We start from the raw sequence: 20902 nt of genomic DNA, 5'->3' as shown, positions 1-20902 counted from the left end.
GCTATCACGACTTTTCGCTTGAAAGCAGCACTGTAGTGGCATCTCCTGCTTGGTGCCATCGCGATAACACCACACCGCACACCAATACGGCCGACAGACACAGGTCAAAATGGCGACCTCGCTTGTGTACGCTTGGCTACTGGCATGGCTAGTAGCGGCTGCTATACTGACTTTTCTAGATGGCGCCAGCTATGCACCATATTTGGCAGTTTCAATGAAAAACTGGTGCGTTCTTTAAAATCCTCGAATCTAAGTCGGCCCTAGAGTTTGGAATATGATTATTTGAAAAAATCTATCGGCTTAGATTACAATAAATACGGTATCTACAGTGGCATACCATGTGTCTCTGATGGCAAGATTTAAGATTTCTTTTTAATACGGTAACATGGCTATGTACACATGGCCATATGGCCATACAAAACTATGTACACATGGCCATATACTTGCCTCTGGCATCATCCATGTACTGCTTGGGAATGGCTCCCAGGGCAGTGGAGAGGCGTCCCGAGGCACCAAGGGGAGTCATCTCGTCGGGAGACGATGGGGAACTGGCGTCAGATAGGCTCTGCTCCGATGATCCACTGCGGACCCGCATGACAGCCTCCTCACACTGCCATGGAAGACTGGAGTCCACATCGCTGGCCCCGAGGCATGTCTCAGCTGCTTCGGCTGGTCGCTGTTGGCTGGGCTTGTGCTCCGTTTGTTCTTTGCACAGCTCTGCAAGCAGACAACACAAGACATGGTTTTGTGGCTTTGATCCCATACCTGCCAGCCTGTGAACTTCAAGATTCCTAAGACACAGAAGCGATGAGAAGGGGGGGGGGGGATCTAACATGTATATTGAAGACAAAACCTTCTTAGCTGTTTGGCATATCTGAGATATGGATATCTTGCAACCGCTTCCAAGAAAGAAATGTTCCTCTTAGAACTCCAGAGTATTGTAGCAAGTTGAAAGAGGCATCAAATTGTAGGTCTCAAAGAGACAAGAATAGAGAAGCAATCGCAGAGTAGGTAAAGTTAACGATACGGGCATAACTAGCACCAATATAGTTGAAAAGTACACACATTATAAATTAGCCCCTGTAAAGAGTTCACCACTAGATATAGGCGTGCCGAGTCAAAGATACCATATGGCATACTTCTGGGAAATGGAATGAGTTCGCCTGGTCTAATCAGGGCTCGCCAGAGGCAACAGTGTCTGATAGGTAGCTTCGGTGGTGCCCGCAAGAACCAACAATTTGTCACAGAGACAAAAAAATTAATGATATGGGCACAATAAGTGCCAATAAAGTCAAACATTAACCAAATTGCACCATAAACCACTATAACCACTGAAATGGCAAGAGCAAGCAATTCTTCACTGTTTTCCACATGATATTGTAAATTCCGTGCTGCAAGTAGTGCATTAATATTTGGATCGCATGTTTACAGGAGCCTCTTCTACAATGCAACAGAACACAAAAAAGAAGAATGCGCAAATGGCAAATCCACTAGAAAATAAAAGTGAGGACATTTGGCCATCCTCCAACTGGGTTAAATGAGGACATGGGACATAGATTGAAAAGTTAGAACTGTCCTGGTAAATTTGCGACAGTTGACCACCCTAGTTTAGACTGCTTGTCCTTCAAAACTCGGCTTCTGCTGATTTGGATGAAAGAAGTTATTTAGGTATTACAGAAGAAAACAAGGGCCAGACCATCACTTTCTTGAATATTACGCCGATACCTAAACGCTGGTACACCAGTGTGAGGTACCAGTGCTCAGTCACTGAAAAGGAGCGGTTAAAGCTCAGAAAAGGGGAACAACTTTTACCCAAAGGTGCCAACGTCTTTGTCTCATTCGCTGGTTGGCTTGTGGCGATGGCAAAAAGCCAATCCAAGCCAGCCACACTGCTACGTTCTGAGCAGGCTGGAGATGGAAGTGGTTCCGGATTTCTGGGGTTCCCTTCTAGCCATCCAGGGTACTGCTCAGGCAAGTCAAGTTCCTGCAAGCATAAAATGCGCGCATGTGTTCATATAAATGTGCTGCACTGTCATTGCTTTGGCACAATATGAGTAAGCATCATAAAATGCAGTTCCCATGTTAAGCACAACCAAAAGCAAACATTCTGAACATGCCAAAATCGCTGACTAACAGCAGGTGACGACAGAACTGATAATGAGACAAGATGCAGCACTGAGTAATTATTGTTGTGGTTGCTAGCTCCCACTCTGGGCGCTTGCAGCTAGCCCAACCAAAGCCAAAACATTCATCGCTCTATAAAAAGGGGGGTAACCTTACCTGTGGATTGCCACTGCATGGATCCAGTGGTTTGTAGATGACTGTGAAGTGGCTGCTGCTTCGGTCAGATTCACCAGATGCCGATGACATGCTATCTGTCGACGGGAAACAACGGCCCGCCGCGGCGTGACCGTCTGCACCACTCGACACCACTACCCCAGTCTTTTCCTCCGCTTTCTTTTCGCTGCCACCTCGGCCACGCCGCTGCCTTAATGTGGCCGCGTCCAGGGAGCGGTGCCTAACCAACGACTTCATGCTGCTCGACCCACTAGATGCCGTGCTAGCCGGAGTCTCCGCGGCTGGTTGCTCCGCAATCGTCTTGATGGCACCGTCGTTCATCAGTGGGGGCCGCGAGAACTCTACACTCCTCCGGACGTGCCGTACATTCGCTGGCACGGGGGTTGAAGAAGACGATGACCCGACGCGGATGGCCTCCAGTGAAACTGGATGAGACGGCGGAATGGAGGACCGCTGCTTCTCAGCAGCGCTGGTCTCGAGCTCGCTATGAGCCCGCCGCACCAGCCAGTTGGCATCGGCATCCTCGACATTGCCGCGAAGTGCGTGACTGCTCTTGCGCTGTTGTGCTGCGCGCGCCAGCTCCGCGGCTCGGACGCTCGGGTCTTGCGACAGGAAAGCCAACTCAACAGAGCCGGTGGCATTGCGGAGTGAGCCAGACGAGGAACCGGAAGAGAGAAAGCCGGTGCCGCCACTCCGGCGCCTGTGCTGGCTACGGGTCCGGTGGTTGTCTGGGTGCAGGGACGTCGATGAACCTGAAGCCACAGCTGCGAAAACAATGGAAAGATTAACATTTAATTGACTGTATGTTTGATAGGGTTTAACATACCCTATAAAAGCAACATAACCGTTATGAGAGACTCGGTAGCGGAGAGTTAACTGTTTAAAGGCACACTAAATACAAACACCAAGTCAGTTTAGACTAATAAATTATTCTTTCGAACTTTAGTTTCATCAATGTCAAAGCACAGTAAAACCTCGTTAATATGTGCCTGCCTAAAACGCACTAATGGTTAAAATGTAGTTGCAATAAATCTCAGACCCAGTCTCCATAGGGCCTCATGTATCGGCTGACTGCTGAAGCAGTAATGGCTCGTCGTATGACTACCGGTTAGTTCACACCACAATCCCTTTTGTTAACCGCACTGCCTCATTTCTTCGTGCAGCAGATGCAATGCTGTGTCGCAAAGTCTTTTCCGCCTTTTAGGTAAGTACAGAGACCGGTCGACCAATGAGCCCTGCTTTGGCGTGAGTGCAGCAATGCTTTATGGATAAGCATCTGAAATGCACGGAGGCATGGTATCAGCCTCAACAATGAATATAACCACCGACCGGCGTACCGGTACGACTTGTTGCCACCAACCTTATCGCGATAAACATCTTCGGCTATCTGCTTGACAGCACCTAGCGCTGTAGTCAGCCTGCTCTGCGCTTTTAGATAAGAGATAACCCAAAAGCACCGCTCTTCTTGTTCCGACTTTTTGAGCAGGACTGCTTCAAGATACGCGCTGTTGGCACCAAATCCGCGTGCCTCCAGGTGCAGCGTTGGCATGAAGCCCACAGCACAGACGCCAGATCTGCCGGCAAACATGCCCATGCGAAAAGTCACTTTCCGCGATAGTTTCACGTTTCACTTTGGCAAGACTCGGCCCTGGGTAAGTCGACATATACGACCGACAGCACTTTTGGCATTCGGGAAATCAAAACATTCCCCAAAAGTGATCACTGGAGAATACAGCTTCAGCAAGCGTCCCGGCAGAGTGACGAATCTTGGTGACGACGCGCGCTTTGTAGGTGATGTGCTGCACACAAATTGCATGGGACGATCGGCATCATATGTCATCAGGTACCACGTTTCGATGAAGCAGCGCTGCCTTTGTTGAGTAGCAGACCACTGTAAATATGCGCATTTACACATTGGGAGAAGACGCACAAGTTGTCTGCACAGCAGTCTTGTCTACCACTGTGTTCGCTGTCGCAAGCTTTGAGATGCTCTTTTGATATTGCCACTGTGGAGTGTTGCTTCTGTGCTAATGCACAGTCGAGTGAGAGAGCGAGAATTTTCCTGCGCTTCCTAGTGCATATTTTGGCCAACGTTTAAAGCAGCATCACATTAATTTTTTTTGTAGGCAGCGATGGCACACGTCAGGAAACGCAAACTTGTACATGGTTGTTAGTGCTTGCTACGGTTTAGTGCTTACTTATGCTGCATTCCCGCCACGTATGCATTAACGAGGTTTCACTGTAACTGGTTTATCAGACAAAGAAAAAATAAGTTAAAACCAAAGTTTTCAATCTCATGCCAAGACATCAGCACCCATAAGTTAGTGTGGCAACATGGTTTCAAAAGCAATTTTTCATACCGTGGTCAACGTCGCTCAGTTTATTCTACAATTCTGCAAGAATACAACATAGTCAATCTTAACCGAATAAATTTAACGGTGTCATGGCTAGCTAGTGCGAGAATTTCAACGAGGCGACGCCATCCATCTCCCACTTTGTTTTTTTCTGGATTAGCAGGCCTCCCCTGATAATAAGGGTAGCTCATTTTTGGTACTTTGGGGGAGTAATTAACTAAAACAACTTAAAAAAATTTTTATTTGTTGTTCCTTTAGTAATTATTTTAAGGGGCATGTTGTAACATGTAACTACAGAAATGAAGCTAGCCAGAACTCAAGGCATCAGCTTTAATCAGCAGTGAAATACACTGCTGTTCCATTTATTAGGTTTTTGCACTGTGTAAAGAAAAGTTGTACAGGAAAAAACATTAATTTGAACAGCATAGCATTTCATAGCACATTTGGGGCCCATCTTTCTCAAAACTGGTGTTAGGGAAAAGCTTCCTAGCAAAAGGTTATGCACTGAATGCTGGCTGACTTAAAATACTGCAACTACAATGCACCTCCCTAAAGTTATCACCCACAAGGTTAATTAGTGAAATTTTGCTCATTTATATTCACACTGACAATTATCATGCATATTCTGACAATATGCTACAACTGTGGCATATGTAAACCGTGAACCTTGGTCAGCAAAAATTTTACCTCAAAGACTCAAATTTTAATAATGCAACACTGATGTTTCAGAAACCGGCAGTACAATTGTGCTATTATGCTGCTAGAAAGCTCCAGACTCACCAAGCTCGTCACCAGTAGACAATCCCACTGGTGCAGGCAGCATTGAAACGGCCCCAGACTTCAGGTCCGACACTGCACAAGGGGCAACAATGCAATGAACAAGGTTCTTGCAATGACTTGCATAAATAGAAGAACCAAGTGTACATGATTCTTCCTACTAAACCACTTGCTCATTCATACTCAAGTTTTGCACAGAGCTAGCATTCCATAGTACGTTTACCTTATTAACCATGTTTGCAGGCATTACTTACTAGTTTCATCCACAATTAATTCGAAGTGAGTGTCTGATGCGACGCCGCTCAAATCATGGCAATTTCGTTGCAATAAAACGGTGGCGCCATCTGTGATGGCTACGGTGAACACAAGGTTTTCGACACTGCTGTGACAGATCACCCCACCATTTTGTTCCAGCAGAATTTGAAATGTTCGGCCAGTGCTGCTACATGGAGGCAGTGAGTAAAGTGGGCAATACAGAACCATCAATGTAAACACAATAACTAAATAAAACAGCTACTGACATCACTAGAATTCGAACATTTATTATAAAATGATAAAGTACAAGCCATAACAGAAGCTGCAGATGTCATACAGTAAGTGAAATAAAAATATAGTTGAATGTGGTGCACAAATAAGTGCATAAGTTTCAAGGACCGTAATAACAAGCAAGTGTAACATATTTTGAACACATTTTTATTCTCAAAAAAATATATTTTAGGAATACAGTGGCCAACCGATTTTCTGGACCTCACGAAACTGAAAACAGTCCGAAAAATCAAATGGCCTGAAATATACATTGAGCCAAAAAAAAAATTAAATTTATCAGGCTTAGAGCGGCCTTAAAAAATCTCTAACAGTGCCCTGCCTCATACTATGCCTGGAGGCAATCAGATCTGCTTGCATTTGCACAAGAGCGACGTTCTCCATATACCGTCAATGAAAGGGCAAGGTTCCGACTGGTGTTGTAGAAGTCACGGGGCGCTTTTCCGTTGCTGGGTGTACAACGGAAATAACTTCTCAGGGCTGACCAAAAAAAAGAAAGAAAAAAAGTAAAAAGTGGAGTCCCCTGGAGCATTTTGTTAGCCGAGGAAGGGCGGGCATAGCCTCCTAGATGGAATCATGGCACTCTCTCTATTGATCGCATGCACCTTCTAATCTTGGACGCCATTAGAGCAAGCCACTGGAAACTAAGCCACGCCAAGATCGGGTATGTGGCCCAGAACGAGTGATTTGGTCCAGAAAATTGAACTTTGAGGCCTAAGTTCGCCTGAAAAATCAGTCGCGAGGGTGCATTAGCTCTATGGGAATGCCGCTGGTGCATATATGAAGTCAGAAATATCCATCAAGTTTAAATTCTTGGAGTCCAAAAAATCCATTTGCTATTGTATTAACGCTTGTCTTACCATAAAAATATGACCCTTTTTCATGGGGCTAAGAACATTTTGTCGCCATATACAATGCTTTAGCATATGATACAGCATCGTAACTTGCAGATAGCTAGTTGGGGTTTTTAGGAGGGACACAGGGCTAAAATCTCAACTTCCAACAGAAAATTTCATTTTCTAATTTTGTTCGTTTTGCATTTCTAAACATATACAGAAGCCCCTCACCAAGTTTGGTTATTATTTACACAATAGAAAAGGAGAAAATTAGCTTTTATATACATGGTGACGGCACAGATTTCATATCAAAAGCGCCTATGAAACCGTATTCAAGATGTGGCCACGGAGTGGGAGGGGAGCCTAACGAAGAGTCAATTTACTCACCGGAAAGTTTGATTTTCAAGCTTTCTAGAGATGAGAGACCTTCTGTTACGCTTTCTACTGATGAGAGACTTTCTGTTGGGAGTATCAAAAAACTCTCAAAACAAAACGAAACAAAGGCACATTTTTGGCCACAGCTTGTCTGAATTGCCTGCCGAACCGAAACTGAAGCTTGGATTGGTGGAAATGAGATACATGAGACTCCATTTTTCCCGCCTGCTAGGTTTAGATAACCAACTTGATTTTCATTGTTGAGGACAACATTCATTTGGGCTAGATGGTGCATACTTGAATTATGAAGGAACAGCGCCAACGAAGACGATCACAAGTGGGGAGAACGACACAGGACAAGCGCCATCCTGTCCTGGCGCTTGTCCTGTGTCGTTCTCCCCACTTGTGATCGTCTTCGTTGGCGCTGTTCCTTCGTAATTGATTTTCATTATTGTCAGCGCTAGTTATTCGTTTGCTCTTGATTTTTTTGCTAGCTTATTGTGATCGGCAGGTAGCCGCCACTGCGGTTAGACTATGCCCGCCAAGAAGTCTTCGACACAGAAAAGCGTCAGAATGCTAAAAAGCACTGCAAAACAGAAGCAGTTGCCGCTGAGCGGCGCCAAGCTGAAGAGGGTCTATTCCATGCAGCAGGGACGTTCAACTGATCATTGTTGCTGGGAGGATAAAATGGTATGTTATGAAGCCTTTGAGTCGATTTTTCTCAGTTCCCACTTGTTGGTCAATTCACACTTTTGGGAACACCATTGTTTCGAAACTACAATGACGAAAACTGTTTGCAAGATCATTTTTAGGCTAAAAATGTGTGAGGTACAAGAAGTGATTTGATTTCTAGAGAAGAGGGCATACACTTGCTAGCGATTGCCGCTGTCCAGTAACTTAGGGCGCCAATTATAGAGGAAGTATTTTTATAACTCCATAATTTTTAAAACAATATTTTTCCGAAAGTGACACACTCATTTGCTCAATGGGACATGAATAACTTTTTTTCTCATTTGCGCTATGGTAATTAAATTTGTTACATATTGTAATGACAAGACGGAGCATTCTGCCAAATTTTGTTAAAACTGGCATGTTGGTTCAAACGCTTGCCTTTCGGCCCCGTATCTCCCCTTAAATGCAAAGGTTGCTAGAAAAATTGTTTAAGAGATAATTACAAGAAATTTGTAATGTTCGAAGTTTCCTGGCCACTTGAATGAAAAACAAAAAAATCAATATATCTACAAAATATAATGTCAAAAGAAATTTAGAATGCAGTTGACTTACGTTATTTGAACCTTGATGGGACCAGCAAAATTAAATATACTGAGTTATTCAGCTAGTCAAATAATGCTGAAACACCTCCTGCTTCACTTGGCAGTATTTTTCTAATTTTAACACGACACCAAATCTTAAAAGCAGCCAGTTTTTTTTTTTTAGCTCGAAGTTGAAAACAAACATACAACAGGAGATCAGTGCCCCAAAACAAAGTATAAAGCTAACATGCACCTGAATTATGTAAGAAAAACGTAGGCTGCCTCCAAGTCTGGAACAGAGAAGTGAAACCAGCAAAGTTTACCTCTGGATAGTGGAATTTTATTTACCTTTAATGTCCACCATTATCATTTTCATACAGTACTTCATCACTGTCTATGGACCGCAAAGTGCCGTTCTCCGTATGTTCCATCACGGACTTGATAATCCACATTTATCAAACAACTCCACAACAATCACAAATGGGGTGGTGGCCCATGCCTAGACTAAACACTTCGCAAGTTCATCCTGTGACAAGTCCAATTCTCAGAGACGCCAAACAAACAAAGCTTTTACGTAAGCAAAAGTCAGCCGGGACACCCACCTTCCTTCAACACTTCATCAACAAGCCCAAAGTCTGGACTCCCCGGCCCTGGAGCCGCCGAGCCAGTCCCGTGAAATCCCCTCTCCTGTTTAACGGAGGCTGAGCCACCTGAACTGCCTGAACTGTTCCGATGATGCACGTCCACTTGGAGGTCTGGATAGTGACGGAACGCAGAGGGCCAAAGGAATCAATTGCAGATGCTCCAACATCCCTTAAGGTCAACACACAGAAGCCCAGTCAAGCAAGTGTGCGGCAACAAAATAGTCCCAACCACCGAAATAATGATGCCTAAAACGTACTGCATACATGTTGAGACACCTCTGACTGAATTTGTGCTCCAAAATTTATTATTATGCTCAAAGAGAGAGAGAGAGAGAGAAATGCAAAGGAAAGACAGGGAGGGTAATCCGAGATTATCTCCAGTTGGCTACCCTGTGCTGAGGGAGGGGCAAGGGGATGCAATAGGTGAGAGAGAGAAGGATAAAAAGAAAGAAAAGAAAAACCTAAACACACACGCATACGTAAACACACTGTTTCTGTGGGCACTGTCACGCAATTATGCTCAAAATGTGCTAGTATAAGAAGGAGCTAGAACATAGTGTTTGGGGGGGGGGGGGGGGGGCTCTTGTTTGCGACAACAGTATGTGATCATGTGGACAACCATGTTTAGTTCTGTTTAAATTTAAATCTGGCAAATTTCTCAAGTGGCTGCGAATTTTCCAAGTACACCTGCCATGTAACAGCCAACTATGCTACAGTACTGCACCTGAGATATCTTTTAGAAATAAAGCACTGAAAATTCAATTATGGGGTTTAATGTCGTGAAACCTGCACAGTGGGCTATAGGGGATGCCACATATAAGTTGGGGGGAGGGGGGGTCGTCACAAACTCGTTCCAACTGTTTTTTCAAAGCACACCTATGCCTAAGAACATCAGCATTTTTGCACTCTGCCGCCCCCCCCCCCCCCTCCTGGAATGTAATTACTGCAACAGGGAATTGAACCCACGGCCTCATGGTCAGCAGCAATGCGCCCTTGCCAGTGAGCCAACGTGGCTGGCAAGCCGAGAAATGAAATGGAAACAAAATTTGTTGATGCATGAAAACTTGCCAAGAAATTGTTGATATGTTGTACTGTTGTATCTTTTCAATGATTATGAGGAAGCAAGATATATATTAAAACTAAATGTAGTACCAGCAGCGTAAAGTAGAACCTGAAGAGGGATGTGCGTCTACAGAATTTACTCATGCAAGACGTGTAATTTGTTTAGTGGAATCGTGCTAAACCATGGACAATGTTAGGAACCATTGACAACATGCCCTACACACACATTTATTCCACATTCACCACCACTGATCAAGTTCCATTTTATTCTTTATCGCTCCCGCTGTCAATGTTGCTTAAATCATCACTGAAGCTAACTATTTTGTAACGTAATTTTCGCGAAACATTGCCAAGTTTATGACCTACAAAGTGTGGGTTCAAGTCTTACACGAGGGCACATCTTACAAGTAAATACGGTATATACTAACATGCCCATATTCCTGCTCCCAGGGACAGTCACCTACCAGCTACTTTCTCACCAATCTACGCCATAGACTGGCTTTCTTTTTTTCAGCCACTTCTGAAAATTTTACAGCCATTATTTTATATATATATATATATATATCTGCCACCCTGATAGCTGTACCAGTGTCTGCCACTCACCGATTCCACAGACACCAGTGTGCGACTTCATCTCGAAGTCATCGGAGCGGGCCAGCCGCCCCAGCAGCTCCATGGAGGCAGTGGAAGCCACCGCGCTGCCCGGGTGGATCTGGGCCTGGGCCCCATCATTGAAGGAGTTTCGCGAGCTGCATTGCACGGGTGGCGTCTCCTCATCCGGCCGCTGCTTCAAGACGGCCATTTCGATGTGCTCCGAATCCCTGCACCGGGCACCCCGTCGTCATCAGTCTAGTTAGAACAATGCCTTGACCTGGATTAGCTGGTTCACCTTGCTTTACAGCATCCATGGTGCTTTAACAGCATCAAATACGATTACAGAGAACAGGACAGGCACATAAAGGCCAACTGCAATGAAACTTCACCTTGAATAAACGTGTTATTAAACAAGCAATGGAACAGATATGGAAGCAATCGAGGTAACTCTGCAGGGATGGTAATTGTCAAATTTCACGGGGAAGCTTTTAAAGGAAGTTCCACAAAGGCTTTCATGCGGTGGCGATGTGGTCAGTATCAAATGTCAAACCTCCAGCAATGCAACCTGCAACCAGGGCATCGGTGAGAATGTACTGCCATATGCCAACACTGCAAGGCGGGAACGTGCGTTAGTTATAATGAAGAGTACAGAAGCACTAAGCTCGGATATAATGGAGCATTTGAAAAGGATAGGGCATAGCAAAGGCACTCCTTCGAATAAGTGAAGAATTTGCAAAGTCTTGGGTAGATTCTGGGCAGTGGCAGCCCCCTAGGAATTCAAAGGGTGCAGTAACTGCCTTACACAGCTTCACTTCCTTTGTTGTATGAGCTGCTTGGACTGGCATACACCTGAGAAGGTTTCTTTCTTACTGATAATTATTGAACAGCACCTCACCAGATGATGCAGGCGCCTAGTAGTTCAAACAGACATGGCACAGTTACATATACTATGTACAGCAGGGTCTGTTCTTAAAGGGAACACCTAGCTGGCAATATGGCCAATAGAACTGAAGAACTACTACTTTAATGAGAGAAAAAAGAAATGTCTGACGGGTCATATCAGGCTGACATTTCCACATTAAAAGATAGCATGCGTGCCTTCAAGCCACAATTTAGATGTAACTATGCAACAAATCACTAAGTGAATGTGACAAGCCATATCGTACATCATGTTTCCATTACATGATTGCGAGAGGGTAATCAATCTTGTAGAGGTATTCATACAAACCAGTCAATCAGTGGTTATTCTGTTCACTGTAACGCCACCTGGTGATGAACAGTGATGGTGACGGCCCTCAGGCTTCTCTTCTACTTTATCCCAAGAGTTGGGCACACATTTGAATCAGTGAAAGCCATCCAGAATTCGACGAGATAAACAGACTCGTTAAGCCAAGCAAATACATTACAAGAACATTTCTGAGCCAAAAGTTGTTCAAAGCCAACCTGCCCAAACACCACGACTGGTAAATGGAGGATTTCGCAAGTGTCTCGGCAAAGCTACAAGCTTGAATCCGCTTATATAATAAACAGAAAAAATGTACCAGACAATAGTAAATGAGAACCTAAGAATTCAGTGGCATTCCCACCATTGTCCAACTCACAGAATTTGTATAGATACACTCGTTTCTGTGATGTCTTAATTAATGGAGGCAAACTTCTGTCAATGACATTGTCTCTCATAAACTGTTTTGGACCTCAGTGGCACAGGGAGCCAGTGCGATGTAGTCTTGTGGGTGGAGCTTGTAGAGCAGAACCTTGTTAATATCAAGTAGCAACTGATGTGAAAATATGTTCATTATATGCAATAATCGTTAAAAGTGCACGCACTTACATTGGTGAATAAGAATTTGAGATTGAGTCAATACGAAAGACATACAAGTGTATGTTGACTCTGTTGGACCCAGCAAGGGGTATCTCCTCAATTCTGATAGCCCAATGGTGGCTTGCCATGCTGATAACATAAACAGACTAAACCTTCAGACTGTTTATGCTGGCACATAAACAGTCTGAATTAGAAATTCACTTTTCACCACAGTAACCACATGGGTTCAGCACATGTGCTAGCTGGCTGCGAGCCCGCCAAGCCATTGACCAAGATATGCATGTACATCCCGAATGTACCACTCCAAATAGTTTTTGCCAAGTATTTGACATTTTTGCTACAAGAATACATACTATGAGCTGCTGAGCAAACAAATATTTAATACACTATAACCACTGTTGTATTGGATTTTGCATTTTTGGTTCTGCTATAGTAGCAGAATACTCACTGAAATAAAGCACGACCAATCAAATATCAGATTTACTTCAGTATAACCCCGTTCGCTCCCCAGGTTGTTGGTAAGTGTAGAGATGACCTGGAACTCCTATCAATGACTGAGTGTAATGCGTAACAGAACAGATAGGAAATAGCCAACACGGACAAGCATCACAACAGTGCTTACTTTTTTGAGCCATGGCCCTGCGAGCTTTGTCCAGTATGGTCTGCGGACACGGACCGGTTTGAATCATCGCTTGACTCTTCGACGCACTCCCCGCTGTCAAACATTTGGTGGAGCCGCACGTTGATGATCTTGAGCGTCGCAAACAGCGCACCCACAATGGCCGCATAGCACAACCAGACAGGCAATGCCGGCCTGAGGAACTGGGAAAAAAAAAGGCAAAGAATAGTTGATTGCTTTATCAGTCATTCATGAGATTCAATGTCCCAAAGCAACACTGGAGCCAGCAGTGAAACTGAAGTATAGCAATGTAGATAATTTCGGAGCCCCCAGGGTTCTATAATGCCCACCTAAATCTAAGCACATGAGCTTTAGCATTTCGCTTGTGCCAAAATGTGGCCACTGCAGCTGGGTTTCGAACCTGCAACCATGTGCTCAGCAGCAGAACGCATAGCCACTGAGCCACCACAGCTGGCAAGACAGAAAGGGAAATAATTTAGATGTCTAGACGGCCATCCGCGGTATTCTAGAATGTTCCCCTACTCAACACACGACCTCTGCTTAACGAAGTATATGGCAGTGCCACACGACAGAAGTGGCTGGCAATTGTGCTTCATTGACAATCCATGGCAATTCTTGAGACCTGTAGCTTTGTTTCGTTGAGGGGCAGTGCCATGGTCAACTAGGTAGAGTAGAGTAAGAGCTTTGAATGGGGGGGGGGGGGGGGGAGGAATGTCTGAGAATATTGGGACATGGATTCTCTGCAGGCTTGTTCATCCGATTCCATGAAGTCATTTTATTTTTTGTCCATTTAAACGGACACTAAACAGAAATACTAAGTTTGTGCATGTAGATAAAGTATTGTTACAAATACAGATAAGTTCGAGGTATGAGGTTGATTAGTAGAAAAAGAAGAAATGAAGGACAGACTGCCACTCTTTTCTTAATTTCATACCAAAACCCTAGCACTGATAGGTCAGTGTGATGCCACAAGTTTCGAAGTATCTTTTTTTTCCATATCCATACCATCGTGGTGCAGTAAAATTTCTTCAAATTTGCCATTCTTCAGTGATTGGCTCACTCAGAGTGCAATGTAGCCAATCTCTACCGATAAAAAATTAACAGGGTCCAATTAAACCCCGCCAAAATATACTTTGCGGGAAGCCGGTGTGGGAAGTTCAAGGAAAAGTAGCCACCTGCCTTTTGTCTTTGCATCTTTCCTGGCTTACCAAAGCTTCCTCTCACGACAAGACTGGCTCGTTTCTTTTTGTATTGTAAAAAGGTAATTGACTAGTATGGCTCAACATATCTTTCTCTTTGGTGGCCCTTTAAATTTTTTTATCATTTCTTGATATGTCAAGTGGAGGCTTGGACTAAACGCGAAGAGACGCTGGCAGAGGCTATAACCCCTCAATCCCTAGTCGTACCGGTGACCTCTGGCATACCGCAGGGTAGTGTTTCCGCACCAGTATTACTCTTAATTTTTTTAAACGATCTGCCTTCATCTGTTAATGTTGGATGCAGGTTGTTCGCAGACTGCATTCTGTACAAAGAAATCAATTCCCATGATGACCACATCATCTTAAATACAGTCTTAGAGGCAGTTGCAGTGTGGTGCAGTGACTGGCAAATGCACATTAATGGAAACAAAGTCCACTCTGTTATCCATAACTAGAAAAACACATTCATCCAACTTGAATTATACCACTAATTCAACTAACCTGTCTATAAAGTTAAGGGGAACAAATACCTATGTGTCACACTGTCGCAAGATCTATGATGGGATTCTCATATTCCATACATCACATCATCTACACTAAAAAGACTGCTTTTTCTAAAAAGACAATTACAGCTAGCACCACCAGACACAAAGTTACTGGCCTATTATACACTTTCCTGGAACACGCAAACACTGCTTGGCTTCCCTACACAAGAAACTAACCAACAAGCTCGAAGGAGTTGAAATAAAAGCACTTAGGCTCATTTCTAACAAATTTAACTGACCAGATTCGCCCACAGAACTGCTTAAGAAGGCTGAATTATTAATAATAAAAAATGGGGCAAAATTGTAGCACTTAAAGGTAATGTACCAACTGTTACACGACCATCTAAGTATAGACATGTCCCGTTATATTAAGCAATCCACATCGAGAACTACCAGCCAGAAACATTGCCATACCCTTGCGTCTTACAAATTCCATACAAATGCCCTCACTCTCATTTTTTCCCCAGGCAATCACAGAATGGAATAAGCTGACCCCTCCATTACCAGTAGTACATCTTTAGCTCGTTTCTCTAAACTAATCAAAAGCGATTTGCTAGCCTTGCAATTTTGAAACAGTGTTATGTTTTGCGTTTGTCCTCATACTAGCCAAGTGCTAATGTCATTTTGTCTGTGCAATTTTTATAGACTTTGTTGCATGCTTTACAGCCCTCAATTGCATGACATATTGTTGTATGTTTTTCTTTTTCCTTGTACTAAATTCCTTGTCTCTTTTCTTGTCCTCCTGTTATAATGCCCATTGAGATGGACAGTATTAATAAATAAATAAATAAATAAATAAATAAATAAATAAATCTTGATGCGACAGTGGCTATGACATTCTGCCGCTGGGTGCAAGGTTGTGGGTACCATTCCCAGCTATGGTAGCTGCATTTCAATGGGGCCAAAATTCAAAAACTTGAGTAAAGAGATTTAGGTGTATGTCAAAAAAAAACTACAGGTGGTCAAAACTGGTCTGGATCCCTCCCTTACAGCGTCCTTCATAACCCACTGTGGAGTTATACTCTAAGATTTATTTCATTGAGCCGCCCTCAATATATATTGCATTTTTCATTCATGATGAACTAAGAGTGCTGAAAGAAGCAATGGTTCATGAAGCACACATAGCAGTTCACGTCGTAGTGCTCGGGACAATCTGAAACTAGCAATAAGGTGATGCAACGGATGTGAAAGATGAGTGTTGCAAAGAAGCTGGCAACCTACTTTTTGGCAACATTTCCAATATCACAAGAATAAATTAAAGAAGTACAGCTCAGCCACAGAAGAAAAATTGCAGCACAGCATCTGCCTGAGAAACCCCACCTTCAGCTCCCCATGATAGTCTAGGTTTGCAACGTGCCAATTTCTGTGTTGACATAATCACCTATGTGTCATAACAGCAGCCTGAAACATACAGCTGTTCAGTGTCAATGATGCTGAAGGTTGCACAGATCTCCTTGAAAACGCTTAGAGCACTATTTTTCTGTTAACAGTGGTTGAAGTCTTAAAGGCTCCAGGGCATTAGCAGTCATTGCTTACTTCAACCATTTTGAGCTTATGTATGTATACTTTTACTCGGACCCAGTGACCCAAGTTGTCTACCAGCTAGGGCCACTACATATGTGCTTGTGGTGATGATGTCATCGTGGTCATTCCATCGTCCTCATTACAGCTTCGTGATTTGCTTCTCGTCATGTCGTGGTTGTCACGCCTTCTATGCAAAACCAGTGGCCCAAGTTGCCGAATAGCTCGAGCCACTAGCTATGTGCTCACAATGCCTTCACAGTCATTGCATTGTTGTCATCCAACTGTTGCCATGCTGTCATCGTCATGCATTTTTTGTCCCACTGCTGTCATGACACCGTTGTGGTCATTCTATCGCCGTCAATCCAGCTTTGTGATCTGACTCTCGTCATGCTGTCGTCGTCACACAGGCTTCGCGATGCAGTCATCGTCATGCCACTGTCATCAAACACTTGTTGCCATCCCATTGTCCTCATAGCATTGTCATGCAATCGTCATCACGCATACGTTGTCATACCGTCGTCGTGGTTCCAATGTCATAATTCTAACATCCTCATGTCATCGTCATCATGCCATTGTCAACACACCATCTTTTTTGTTCTGTAGATGTCAAACTTTCCTTACCCTTCTATCAAATAAAGCTGTTGTCATTTCATCACAATTATGCCGCCGTTGTCATGCGATTATCATCAGACAGTGCCTATCATGTATCCGTTGTCGGACCATTGTGGTCATACTATAATTGTCATCATCGACTTCTGTCATGCCATTGTTGTCACGCCATTGTCATCATGCGGGCTTCATGATACAGTCGTCACCTCATTGTCCTCATACTATGGTCATGCATCGTCATCACGCATGTGTTGTCGTACTGTTGCCATGATGTCGTCGCGGTCGTTCCATCGCCATCATTCTAACTTTGACATCCAACTCTCATCACGCCATCACGTTTTCGTTTTACGATCATCATCTCTTCGGCAATGTAATTCCTCTGTGATCATACTGCATTTGTCGATCTATTGACGTCATTCCTTCTTCGTCATTCTATCGTAATCATGCTGTCATCATTCAATCAAGATTATCTTGCCATGGTCCTGCCATCGTCGTCATTGTGTTGTCATAAGACAGTTGCTATCATGCATCTGTTGTACCATTGTGATCATCCCACTGTCTTAATGTCTTCGTCACGCTGTCATCGTTTACAATCTTCATCTCACTGTCGTCATACCACATCTGTATGTTCTAGAGACCTTATACAGCTGCCATCATGCCACAATGCTAACGTGCGACCTTGGCAAGCGAGTGGCATAGCAAAGTACGACAATGCCGGAGTATGCCGCGTATAGCCAAAGAAAGGGAAGTCTTGGAATGTCCACTACCTGTCCACTACATGTCCAAACAAACATGATGTCAGGAAGTAGTGCGCTAGACATCGCGCAAATTTAATTGCATTACTGTCAACAGTCATCATTAGACGAGTTCTGCCGTAATTAGTTTTGCGATTCTGCTCTCGTCAGTATGTGTCCAGTATGGTTAGGAATTGAACTTACAACCATGTGCTCAGCACAAGAATTCCACAGCCACTAAGGCGGCGTAGCGGGTGTTTGTATTTGTTGAATGAGAACACTTGCTACATCAGGATTGTACGCGATACATTGGATCATTTTAATTTTATGAATTAGTTTTTCTGTCACACCTGAAACTACACTAAACTAAATATAGATGGTTCCAAATTCAATGTGCACGGTTAGAGCTTTTGCAATGACGTGCTACGGGCATCACATCCATAGTCCAAGCATCAATGTCAATCCAATGTTTCAGGATAACTGGACTGCTAAATATCTTGGGTGCATGAGCCAATATGCCCTCCAGTAACAACTTCATGTGAAGAAGCACCAATTTACTTCACTGAACACCTAGTGTACGCAACTGAATTTGTTTAAACAGTGCTTCTATTTATAAATGCACATTCAGGTGAATTTCGACACACTGAGGTACAATGCTGATATATCTCTGTGACTTACGATGCTGCGCTGTTGCTCTAAAATTTGTAGCCTTACTTGTTTTGCGCGAATACGTGCGAGATATAACAAAAATGCACAACGCACTTGGCCGGATTCATTACCTCTAGCACCTCGAGATGACTGGCGAGAAACTGTACATACCCGACAGGTACACCATACAATTGTGCACACAAATCCCAAAGAAACTTTTAGATAAATGCAGTAACGTCGACAAAGAGCCTAAACTGTAGCATATGTAAACACACGTGCAACGTGCAATGTCAACGCTGCAGTGAATCCAGCGATGAGCAGTCGAGCTGCCCAATAGAGCGCTGCTATAATTGAACCCTCATTACAAAGAGGCTCGTTTAAAGTTAAAAGCAGTGATACAATTTGAACAAATATTGCAAATCATTGTATCAGATAAGTAATCAGCTTCAGGGCCAACTCCAATTACACTTCTTTTCAACGTGTCTTATCTGCTGCAGGAGGTGTGCTCCACCTTGTCACTTATGCTAAACACAGACTCGCAACAAGTGGCTGCTCACAGCCGTTACAGAACTAACGTTTCGTAACTAACGCGAAAAAAAGTGTAACCGCGAGCATCCGGTTACGCGTAACGCTGAAATGACATCAAGCCTACATATAACAAGGTGTAGCACGCTTTGAGCACACAGCGAGGAGGGGACAACAGCACACGGGTCACGGTGCAACCGGAGAATCTTCGGAGGGTCTCTCACCATGTGCAACGAGAACGGCAGGCACAGCAGGAACAACCAGAGGTAGAGGTGCAGAATGTTGGACTCATGGTCCTGCCTCGGATCGTAGAACCAGCCTCCCGTGAAACTAGCCCAGACCCCTTGACGGAGTATCTCCAATGTTTGGGAACCCATCTACGGGTGCACCTCGCGCCGCTGCGAACGAGTCCGTATTCTGTGTCCGCCTATCATTTCGCTGCTCGCCTTCCAACGGTCACTCATCGTGTCCGCACAGGCCTCAAACAAATGCAATTTCCCAATGGGTTCATTGCACAGTGATGGGAACGACACTCCATGACTCCATTTACAAGTAAAAAAAAGAAAGTTAACTGTGGCGAGCGATGCTATGCCGTTGCGAATGCCGGCTACTTGCTGAGGGCTACAGTTTTGATACGGTTTCGGTTTCCGAATCACTGTAGTTTGTTTGGATGGGCTTTTAGTGTTACATAAATTTACTTGCTCTGAAATCACAGACCTAAACAGAGCTACAAAATGAATGTTTACCAACGTACATGCAGATTATGTTATGTAACGCCGCCGCCTACGATAATTACAGTCTGACTTTGAAGGCTTCGAGCAGGGTTGGTCATGTACCTCACACTTCCTACGTTGAAAACAGAAATGCGCAACCACCACGCGCTCCCAGCCGATCAGCACTTCAGCAGCATACGAAATGGACATATTCACTAGATGGCCACTTGCAGAATACCCACACTGCTCAAGTAAACCTCCGAGAAAGGCTATGTCCGAGTTAACGCATTCCTCGACCAAGCTAGCGGTCTTCCAAGAGCTTCTTTGTGAGCGTCAGTAGCCGGTAGACGTGCACGGGGTAGGAAACTTGCTTTTAAATCGGTGTTCGTGCAAACGACCATCCGGTGTTTCGCATCCAACATATCCGGATCTCTATACGCGCGCTATCTGGCTCGGCGCAGGTTAGTACGCGAGAAACGGTCGGATGACGGAGCTCGAATGACAACGATGCCGCGACCACGCCGGCAACGCGAACTTGAGCTCATACCCAGCAGCTATAAAGCTGGTAAGCACCGCCAGCCCCGCTAGTGTAGGAGGCTAGATATAGATAGATAGTGGATAGACTCATATTGGTTGATGTTCCCAAACAATGCTTCGCATTAAAATCGTTTCGCCGAACGGGCCGCGCAACGTCTTATCAGCGATTCCGAAACCATGACGCAGCTTGGCCGGTTCGACGTTTCTTCTGCGGTTTGCCAGTACAGTGTGTTCGAGTTTTATCGGCGGTTAGGTGGTGAAAAGAAATCTTGTCGGTAGCGCGCAGCCTCGCACATATGGATAGTACTTCTGCGAAGTGTCATTCGAACTGAGTGAAGCATTTTGTGGCTGTGTTCTCATCTTTGAGCGATGGAACTGCGGATACGTGCTCCGGTGGACAACGGCGTCAGTGAAATTTCTGTGCTCGGGAAATTTCTGTCGAGACGACTGCATCTCGCCAGGTACGATCATGTTTCTCTTCTCTCTGCCTGTTGTTCTAAAAGCAATGTCGGAACCGAATTTCTGCGCAGCTGTAGGCTTTATTTCTTGTCGTTGCACAGGGTTGTCTCACACGCACAATTGCATCAACATGAAAAGTTCTCATGTCCTTGATATGCGAGATACGTGTAGGCGCGTATTCTTGACATTGTGACAGTTACTTGATTGCTGT

General features: G+C 44.3%; 1 protein-coding gene across 1 annotated transcript in view; it reads right to left on the bottom strand.

Moving 5' to 3' along the window:
* Nucleotides 1-19546, bottom strand: part of pcx (pecanex) — a 93742-nt gene extending 74196 nt beyond the window's left edge. The window contains exons 1-8 of the mRNA XM_075674331.1: nucleotides 19207-19546; nucleotides 13181-13380; nucleotides 10746-10963; nucleotides 9039-9191; nucleotides 5433-5504; nucleotides 2281-3062; nucleotides 1813-1984; nucleotides 448-717 (exon numbers count right to left, since the gene is read on the bottom strand). Coding sequence (XP_075530446.1) covers nucleotides 448-717; nucleotides 1813-1984; nucleotides 2281-3062; nucleotides 5433-5504; nucleotides 9039-9191; nucleotides 10746-10963; nucleotides 13181-13380; nucleotides 19207-19359 — 2020 coding nt within the window. The 5' untranslated portion in view covers nucleotides 19360-19546. The remainder of the gene's footprint in view (nucleotides 1-447; nucleotides 718-1812; nucleotides 1985-2280; nucleotides 3063-5432; nucleotides 5505-9038; nucleotides 9192-10745; nucleotides 10964-13180; nucleotides 13381-19206) is intronic.
* Between the last annotated feature and the right edge of the window lie 1356 nt (nucleotides 19547-20902).

The sequence above is a fragment of the Dermacentor variabilis genome, chromosome 11 (assembly GCF_050947875.1).
Source record: "Dermacentor variabilis isolate Ectoservices chromosome 11, ASM5094787v1, whole genome shotgun sequence".
Lineage (NCBI taxonomy): Eukaryota > Metazoa > Arthropoda > Arachnida > Ixodida > Ixodidae > Dermacentor > Dermacentor variabilis.
The sequence above is the reverse complement of the archived record's forward strand: the minus strand, read 5'-3'. Positions and strand labels throughout refer to the sequence as shown.